Source organism: Ctenopharyngodon idella, chromosome 3, assembly GCF_019924925.1.
Source record: "Ctenopharyngodon idella isolate HZGC_01 chromosome 3, HZGC01, whole genome shotgun sequence".
NCBI classification, from domain to species: domain Eukaryota; kingdom Metazoa; phylum Chordata; class Actinopteri; order Cypriniformes; family Xenocyprididae; genus Ctenopharyngodon; species Ctenopharyngodon idella.
This window is the reverse complement of record NC_067222.1, coordinates 32235348-32245893: the sequence shown is the minus strand read 5'-3', so window position 1 is coordinate 32245893 and position 10546 is coordinate 32235348. Positions and strand designations below refer to the sequence as shown.

The following is a 10546-nucleotide window of genomic DNA, read 5'->3' as shown; positions in this document are numbered from 1 at the left end:
ACATTCTGCAACACCATGTATGCATACTCTCCTAAGTAGTTTGAGTAAGCTATGAACTTAACAAAACAAGTTAGAAGTTGTTAGCATGATATAGTCAAATTCCAGAATCTGAAGAAATGTCACAACATGAACAGTTAGAGCCAAAAAATCATACACCTTTATTGAAATCTAAACCTGTATGCTCTTCTAATGTCATGGATCAGCTGTGCCAAGGCACCTTTCCTATTTCTTCTTGCCATCAGACTGGTAGGCAGCGAGCTCCTTTAACTTCCATCATCCCAAACACCCAGCCTTTTCTTCTCTGCCAAGTGGTACAACAGCGGCCACGATTAAACTGCAAATGCATAAACACAAGAAAATATTAAGAGCAGTAAAACCCGGTATGTGTCAGAGAAAACATACATTTGGATTTTGATCTCCCCATGATCATTTAGGGGTTACTCAAGCCATTCCTCAGCATGCAAGTATCTTCATTAACGTAAACATTAAACAACTGAATAACAACAAATAGGCTGAGGAGAACATATTGTTACCTTTTGGAACATCGTCATTCAATCATGTCTTTTGATTGCATGTGGTATTTTGACGTGATATTAACCCTGGAAGTATTATTGAATGCAACTAAACCAACTTTAGTATTTCAACATGGTAAAAAACGTCCATTTTTTTTAATTTTTACATCAGATGTACCTTTCTATTGTGAGCAAACTTAGACTCATCTATGGCCACAAACTTCTGTCTTAACTTACCACCAACTCTAAGACCTGTTCTTCTTTTCAGATTCTTCAGCGCCTTGATGCAAACCTGTAAAAAGTATGTGGCCATAGAAGAATTAGTACAAACAAAATTAATTACAATTCAACTGGCTGAGCAATGTACTACTGAAGACTCTTGTGCAAAGGCTTGGATTATATACGAATGCCTGTGACAAAAAATAAGCTACCTTTCTGAGCAATTTGTTCATTCTGGTCAATGTTGTTCAAGTTTTGGCAACACAGTCTTCCATCAAATCAGTCTGTCTTAAATGTAGACCCTGGGAAAATCTTAAAATAAAAATAATTTTGGTTAATTAAAAACAATAACCAAAAAAAAAAAAAAAAAAACTGAAATAAATATCCTTTAAACCAGTGGTCACCAACCTTTTTAAGCCCAAAATCCCTGACCTCAACCTTTATGAAAGACAAGATCTACCAATTGAAGAACTAAGACAGATTGAACTTTCAATTTGAGTACTTTATTATAATTGTAATTAACAAAAAAGCCCCTGTATATATTTAATATTTATATAATTTAATATAGTTAACCAATATTAAACAAAGATCGCCGTTTTTCTCCAAATATTAGCATGATTACAAATGTGATATTGATTTTATTCAGCGTACAGTTTAATGAACAAGAACTTAATATCAAGTGACTTAAATCGTCTGTTTCGCTCTATTTCGCCAACGAAAATAGTTCCAAAGTCCACAGCAATGTTTTGGGTCTCTGAGCAACACTTCCTGAATGAATCAGCCGTTTGAATGGATCGGTTGAATCGCAATGATTCGCTTCTTAACAGTGATTCGCTGCCACCTACTGGCGGGTTTAATTTCACATTTTGTGTCTTCGTTTTTTTTTTAAAAATAATTTCAAATAACAGTATTTAACGTTTTATATTTTCAACATTAAAAACATTTTTATGCATCTGTAACTGCTTTTAACGGATTAATTTTAATAAAGTTTAATCTTTTCTATAGTTATATAGTTATACATTAGATTACAATTTCTGTACCTGAAAATCTCTTGTTTAAACCTACATGAAAAACTTGATAAGCACCATTTATTTCATTTATATGTTTGTTCTGTTGTATTTATTTGTGCTATTATTTGTAATTTGATTATTTCTTACTATTTTATTACTTATACTGTTTATTTGTCTAACAATATTTAAAATATAAGTTAATCTAGTAGCTTTTGGTGTCATAACCCTATTTATTGAGGTTAAATGTAACAAAGACAACAAAAACAATAACTGCTTATTTTATAGGTCCATTTTCTTGTCTTTTACTTTTATTCATTTTTTGTTGTGGGGCCAGTGAAAATTTTGGCGGGGCTAGTAAAAATTAAACCACTGGCCCGACCGGGTCAGTAGAAAAAATCCTTAGCGTTGAACCCTGTGATGTATTTTTCTTTATCACTATTCGAGTAGCTTCCGAAAATAACAGAAAAAAGTACAAAAAATACTGTCCAAAGACTGGAGAAATGTAATGTTTTTGTACTTATTTTTCTGCTATTTTCGGAAGCTACACAGCAAAATCCCCAGTGTTAAATTAACACCCAAAGTGTACATATGAGTCCATCTTACCGGGTGTTAAAAGTAACACTGAAGCAGTGTTAAGGTTAATGAAATAATTGATTGATGATTGAGTGATAATTGACAATCAGTGGTGACACCTGATGTTAATAAGCAGAATCACTGAAGGAAAGAGAGAAAAAAGGTGTTAATGTTTTATGGAATGTTTCATTTCAAGTCACCATGAAAGAGGTCAGCGTTTGCTTTAGTTGGGCTCTTGACTCTTTACTTTTTTTTTTTTTACCTCTTAAAGCACATTTGTTATGGCCAGAGAAAATATGATCTGGTCACAATATGTTTTGGTGGAGATATTATCATCATGCCATGGCCTGATGTCATTTAAAGTCTAAATCTCTGACCGTATGCTTGATGTGTAGCTTTAGTATTAATGACTGTAGTCCTGTGATTTTACAGCTTGAGATCCAACAGTAGTCTGAACAATGTTTTTTTTTTTTTAAGAAAAATACATCAAGAATCAGCATATGATTCTCAAGAACGGTGACAATAAATACAAAATACTGACAAACAGATCAACTCTGAACATCACAAAACAAGCTACTGTCACAACAAAACAACAGCAAAATAAAAGCAAACATGAACAATCTACGAAAATTACAGGACAATTCAGCTGCATAATTTATTCATGCAGCAATGCATGATGGGAGCCATGGATGAGTTTTGATTGGTGGCTCCCATCATGCACTGCAACATGAAGCACTTTGTTTGATTGTCACCATTGTTGAGGGTCATATGCTGATTCTTGATGTCTGTGTGTGTTTCAAAAAAAGCTTTAGATTAAAAAAGCTCTGCTGGATCTCAAGCGGTAACAGATTTAGTATAAAGAAATAATATAACATCTATATGATCGGATAACAATACTGGATGTCACCAACGAATCTGGCCATTTCACAATGAGAATCTCATCAAAACACAATCATTACGACTGTGCTTCCCAAAGCATTGTAAACCTAAACTGATCAACTTTGGCTTACAACACTTGTGGGAAATGCAGCCCAGATCACAGTTTCTCCGGCCATAACAAATGTGCTCTACAAACACACAGTTGGAGCAGCCAGAGAAAAACTAACAATAAAAGGTAAAGAGTCAAGAGCCCAACTAAAGGAAATGCTTTTCACCATCATGGTGACTTCAAACTAAACTTTCATTAAAACATTAACATCTAAACATCTGTTAATTCTCAATAAGAACTTTTGTTGATGTATGACAGAAATAAAATCAAACTGGTTAATAATAAGTGTAATAATGTTTAATGCAGTGGTCTCAAACTCAATTCCTGGAGGGCCACAGCTCTGCACAGTTTAGCTCCAACCAGCTCCAACTCATTCCTGCTTGGACGTTTCTAGTAATCCTGAAGACCTTGATTAACTGGATCAGGTGTGTTTGATTAGGGTTGGAGCAAAACTGTGCAGAGCTGTGGCCCTCCAGGAATTGAGTTTGAGACCACTGGTTTAATGGCTGGAAGTCAGTTGTTGTCGTGTCTCTCTCTTTTTCTCTTGTTGTTTCTTCAGTGATTCTGCTTATTAACATCAGGTGTCACCACTAATTGTCAATCATCACTCAATCATCAATCAATTATCTCATTAACTTTAACACTGCTTCATTGTTACTTTTTAACACCCGGCAAGATGGACTCATATGTACACTTTGAGTGTTAATTTAACACTGGGGATTTTGCTGTGTACTCGAATAGTGATAAATATCTAGCAGTTGATCGCGATCAAGGGGTAATATTATGTAATGTCATCATTACATACATGTAGTTATTAGGTACCTAGCTACTATTTACCTGTATATGTATTCCATCCACTTTACCAGGGGAATCCTAGAGTTATAAAACAGTGATCCATTGCGAATAGAGAGTGTAATCCTGCGATGCGTGTTTCTTCGACATGTCCTGAGATAACAGTGCAAAAAGCATGCTGCCTAAAATTGCGTTAAGGTTACCTATCCAAACAGTGAGTTAAATTGGGTGCCTAATGTTACTTACCATATGTAACCATCACGTCCATTGTGGGCTTTAATTCTCATCTTTTTTCCACAGTGGCGACAAGGTGGTGCTTTGCAAAGCAAGCCTTTCTTCTGTAGCCATTTGATCATTAATTTCTTATGTTTTCCACCGCTGCAAAGACGTATTAACTTATTTAATTGCCTTTGAATACATAGCAATCTAGATACTGCTAATGTAAAACAGAATGATGCATGTTGTTCTATTTGAAATCTTGGCGCCTTGTTGGTAACTGGCTGCCTGAAACGTGACACTTGTCCCATGACGTTACGTAAGCTTTGATTGGCCTGCTGCCTGAACCGCCAACTTCATCCCTGTCAGGACTCAGGATAATTTTTTGACAGGAAACAGTTACCGTTAGCTTGCTTCTCCTTTCATATATATATATATATATATATATATATATATATTCTTTAAAGCAACATTTTCTTCAGTATGCCACGAAAAAAAGGATTTTCTGTGAGAGGAACTGCCCCCAATGCAGCGAACCTGACGCCATGGACCTCTTGAACGAAGGTAACTCTAACGTTAGTTAACATGTCAGCTTATGTTAGCTTTACTACTTATTTATCATGATGATTCTGTTAGCTAGCCAGTATCTACTATGCAATATTGACTAGCAAACGTTAGATATCAGTCCACTTTTTGTGTAATATTGCCAGGTACTGCAAAGGTCATTGTAAAATGCTTAACGTCCTTTATGAAAATGAACCATAGTTTTACTACCAAAAAAAACAAAACAAAAAAAACATGATTACTACAGTTAAACCATGGTACAGTTAAAAATGCTTAGGTTAAGTCCATACTTCAATTTAGACTTTTTTGACTGGTGAAAGTGTTAATGAAAGAAAATGTCAGAGAGAAATTTGATGATGATGAGCCAGGTTAAGCCTTTTCACAATAAGTGTTTTAGAATGTCCCTGCTTCATTGTTGCTGTAGTTTGGCTTCATTTGTCAGACAGGAACATTAACCATTTCCTTTTATGTTTTTACAGACCAAGCTGATGTGGCCCAGCATATAGATGAAGAACACCATGGAAAAGACTGTTGTTGCAGTGGGAACTCCAGAACCAGGTGAGTTTGTATTTACTTACTGTTTAGTTAATACCGGATGTTGCATGCTTCTATAGCTGAAACTTGGCAGCCACAAATATGTCACGAAAGCAGAGTACTTAGAAAGATATATTCTTTTCTTTTCTTATTCATATTCTTTTTTATACCAAATTTTTACTGTGAAACAAAATGCATGCCAGGAGAGCCAGCTGACAACATCGATTGTTCTCCATTTGTTTTCCTTCTCTTCCTTTTCTTTCATGTTTGAGTCTCTGTAATCTCATGTCACTGTAAAATCGTTCCTACAGTCAACAAGTGTGTGGCCTCATGGTCTGGGCGAATCGTCTAGTGTGCGCATTCAGGGGATTATAAGGCTAAAAATTGGTTGAAACTGTATTCATGTCTGTGGTCTCCCATGGTTTTAAAATCAGTTAAGATTTAAAAATCATCTAGTGTGTGGCCACCCTAAATCTGTGTATCTTTTTATGTAACTAAATGTGTTATTGTTTCCTTAGACAGAGGTGCAAAAAAGCAAGTAAAGAAAATCTTGGACACGAGCACTGAATGCAGCACCAGTGACACTGATGAAGAGTCCCTGATTTCTTCCTCCTCTTCAGAGTCACCTGATAGCGACATTCCTCAGAAGAGGAAAAGAGGACATAAAAAGAAGACCAAGAGTGCTAGCAGGTCAAAATCTGCCAAACACAGCTCACGTGGTAAGCACATATCCTGTTTTTGTATCTTATAATTCTGTTGATGTGTACTTACTCAATATATATTGGTTATTGGTCTGCTTGACTAAAAGTGCTACTGGTATCGTCCTAAAAAAATAACATATCGGTTGACCTCTAGTGTAGATGCATTTATTGAGTTGAAGTGTAAATAGAAGGCAGTGGCTTTGGAAGCAAAACTGTTTCTTTCTTATTTTTATATTCATTATATCTTATTTCGGACAGTAATACATTTTGAAAATGACTGAGAAATGCAAACATTTTTGCTAGCCATTCAAGAGTAGTTCCTGGTGCCTCTAGTGTTACAAGCACCAATAACAATATTTGATGTTTGAGTGGTCCGTGCATTTGAAAATTTGATCTATTTGATACAAGTCTTGTTTTTTGGGGGGAGTTTGTTTGTTTGTTTTGTTTTGTTTTTGTCTAAGATCTTTGATCTTTCTACAGCAACAACCCCAGACGATGTACTGAAGCGGTACAATAAAGTTTTTCGTGCCTTCAACAAAGAAGGGAGCATCAGTAAGGCATGCACCAAAGTTGGGGTTGACCGAAATACACTCGCATTAACAGCTGTTGTGGCTGAAATACAGCTTATTGATCCAGAGTTTTACTGAAACTGAGTTTTTACATCCCGAAGTTGAAAGCCAAGGAGGAGAAACTCTTCGACTTTGCAAAGCAGTGAGATGTGTCCGAACACACCAAAATAAAACGATCGGGGTATTTTCTGGAATCTCTGTGTGAAATGTGCTTTAGTAAGATCCACTCATGGCAATAATAATGAGGTCTCTGCAAATCATCTTCTTGTTGTTGGTTGTTCTTAGTCTCTGCAACATTGTTGCAAGTGCAGGTTAGTGCTTTGTGTTTTCGCTATTATACATTTTAGTAATTTATGTGTTACAAGGTGTTACAGCAGTATTTACATTAGATTTGACCTACTTTCTTTAGCGCTAAATGTTTTTTTTTTTTTCTCAGTATTGCATATTTTTTCACTAAAGCAATAGCGAAAAAAATATGTAATACTGAAAAAAATATATATATTGCATATTTGTGAGTGCATCCAAAATGCCTCTTAACGGTTTAAAAACTTTATAATTGTAAATGTGGTTTACAAGAGCATGGCTCAACATTAAATTGATAGTAAATTCACCTAAAAATTAAAATTCTGTCATCATTTACTCACCCTCATGTCGTTCCAAACCTATTTAACTTTTGTGGTAGATTTTCCCCTACGTACCTGACTTAAGTTAACCTGGGGTGTCTCCAGTCGACCCAAGCGTCACTTAAAATTTCAAAGACTTTAAGGCTCTGCCTCACTCTGCCCAAGTAAATCTCACGCCAAATTTACAACCCTGCTTTTGATATGAAACAAAGTCTCAGCTTTCAAATTTTTTTAAAGTTTTAATACGAAATTTGAACAATATATACCGTTTTCGTGCACTTAATGTGTCATAACACAACGCTGTAGCGCAACAGTTAAAGCCAGTGCCGTTAAAAAAAAAAAACAGAGGTGCGACATGCTTTGATCTCGCCGGTGTTACGAAATTTTCAGTTTCCGAAGGAGCAAAGAGCTCCTTAAATACATGCAGCTGCCACTTCAATGATGTATTGCTATGTTCTTCTGTTACTTCACCTTATGAAGATTTAAGACTGGGTCATCCCTCTGGAAATTAAAGAAATCAGTGGCCTTATAAAGATGTTTGAAACCTTTTGTTATTCTCTGCCATCCAATCTTTTGACCTTGTCTCACTTGTGTACCTGGATATACAATGATGATCACACTAATATAAATGGACAATTTATTTTGATACACAACAAACATTCATCTTTTGGCGTGAATTTAGGATGATCGGGAAACTTTTTCTCAGTCATGTCAATGGCAAAAGTGTCCCAGTCATCCTGAATTCACTGGTCATTAATGTTCATAAACATGCATGTTTCTTCATGGGGCTTTAAGTAGGGGCACCTTTGACCTCATGAAATTAAAATAAATAAATAAATAAATACAATTTTAAACTTATGGATCTGTCAAAACATCTCACAAATCCTGGAATAAAGATGGGATTATGGCCTTGATTTGCTTTTGATTACTGGATGCTCGGTATAATGTGATGGAGTGAACATGACATTGTGTGAGACAGTAATGACATTTTGTCATTTTATCACGCTTTCCACTTTAATTCAGCAGCACAACTGTTTTCAGCACTAATAATAGTATGAAATGTTTCTTGGGGAGCAAATTGGCATATTAGAATGATTTCTGAAGGATCATGTGACACTGAAGACAGGAGTAACAGGAATAAACAGCCATTTAAAATATATTAAAATTGAAAACAAATCACAATATTACTGTTTTTGCTTATTTTTTTCAAATAAATGCAGCCTTGGTGAGCCTAAACATAAAGGCCTGGTTTCACAGACAAGGCTTAGATTAAGCCAGGATTAGGCCTTAGTTCAATTAGGATATTTAAGTATCTTTTATAAATGTACACTAGAAAAAAAAAACATTACTAGTGTGCATCTTGAGACAAAACAATGGCACTGACATATTTTAAGATATCAGTAAAAGTTGCTTTCAGTTCAAACAGCTCAAACGCGTATTTTAGTCTGGGACTAGCTTAAGCCTTGTCTGTGAAACCGGGGGAAATAATTTTATTAAACTTTTGAACAGCAATATATCATATATATCAAAATGAACAAGAATTTAAGAATACCAGAATAGATATTAGTCCTCAGAAACATTTATACAGATTTATTTTAGTTGTTACTGGCAGTGATGTAGGCTATTTAATGAAAACAACTAATAAAGGACAGAGTTTTAAAACATTGCAAGGTACAAAGGAAGAGCACAACGAGCTGAACCCATTGTAGATGATAGCTGAAGATTGCTCTGCTGTTACACGAAGTGCCTGTCATTCAGTTACAGTCGACTGCACAAAATGTGCATACTAATGAAAACATTATAAACTGTTACTTAGAAGTAAACAACTGTAGTTTAGGCATAAGTCAGCCACGACACTGAGAATATAGTTACCTTTATGGAATAATCCACTAATGTGCTGAGATACAAGGAGTGTGAACTAAAATCCTAAGTTACACGTGCAATCGCGTATGTCTGGGAAACTCATGAATATTCATGTATGCTCCTCCTTCGGAAACTGGAAAATCTCAGTAGCCCCTCACTGCAGAACACACGAGATAAGCTCTGAATTCCATTCGGAAGGGCTCATCCCTGTGCCCTAATCCCTTCAAAGGGTTTACCCTCCGGAGTGAGAGCTTCGAAGAGATGAAGGGTGTAGGGGTCAAAAAAACTCTTTTTTGGAACGCACTTCTGCGTCATCTTAACGAGACATTCAAGGAGGATAGATTGTGCAAGCTGCGCCTTTTGTTTAACATTAGTTTATATTTATTTATAGTTATATTTATTTATTTTTGGTTTATCGCACCATATTGTATATTAACGTCCAGTAAAACATTTAGTTAACAACATTCCAACGCATAATGTCATACTATTTATTGCACTACATTTCATATTAAATTTCATTTAATACTTAATTAGCTACGTTAGAAATCTAGTAGGCCTACTTTCTTACTTTTACTTGAGTACAAGAAAGTACTACCTTTTTAATGTAGCCTACTTAAGTATTAAAGGTAAAAACAACAACTTTTATTTATGAAATGTAGTGCAGTAAAAAGTACGACATTATGCTTTGGAATGTAGTGAAGTAAAAGTTTTCCAAAGAAAAACATTTTGAAGTACAGATTCTTTTTAAATTTACTTGAGTAAAGTAAAAATACTTCACTACTGTCCACCTTTTAATACATTTGAATAGCTTTAAGCATGATATACAACAGCTTCACTATACAGGTATTTGCAGCAATGTTTGGTAAACATTACAGCATAGCATGCATTAATTATTACATCAATGACATTTACAGTAGGCAATATCATTTTAATCTAGAGAGTGATGGAGAGGCAACTTTAATGTTAACAAGGAGTTGACCATACACCTTAACTATTTTTCAGTTAAATAAATGTTTTATATTTTGGTTCATTAATATTTATTTAATATTTTGAGGAGATCTTTTGGTACTATATTTGTGCAATAATTATGGTCTAATGATCATTTAACATAATATCTTTTCTAATATGTTTATAATTTGTATTACAATTAGTGTATTATTTAAGATTAAAGTAGAGAAAAGGGTTTTAAATCCAATGCAAAGAGGCAAATTAGAGTCGTTTTGTGGCCGGAAAAATAATAATTTTCATTTGTAATACCGTAGTTTACCCACTAGGTGCCTGTATGGCTCTTTAATAAATATACATGTAACTACTAGTATAGTTGCTCAACAGAGAATTGCAGGTCATAACTGCTTACTTATTTTTAGTTTTTGCATTTGAAT

The 10546-nt window shown here is 34.8% G+C and overlaps 1 protein-coding gene and 1 long non-coding RNA gene across 2 annotated transcripts in view; both read left to right on the top strand.

Moving 5' to 3' along the window:
- Positions 1–4799: 4799 nt before the first annotated feature.
- LOC127510195 (uncharacterized) lies at positions 4800–6706 on the top strand. Its single transcript, XR_007929498.1, has 4 exons — positions 4800–4874; positions 5354–5432; positions 5927–6127; positions 6590–6706. It is a non-coding gene; the product is annotated as an uncharacterized LOC127510195 (long non-coding RNA).
- A 115-nt stretch (positions 6707–6821) lies between these two features.
- The window catches only part of LOC127510192 (uncharacterized), a 32422-nt gene continuing 28697 nt past the window's right edge, over positions 6822–10546 (top strand). Inside the window, exon 1 of the mRNA XM_051889768.1 lies at positions 6822–6989. Within this exon, the coding sequence (XP_051745728.1) occupies positions 6908–6989 (82 nt within the window). The 5' untranslated portion in view covers positions 6822–6907. The remainder of the gene's footprint in view (positions 6990–10546) is intronic.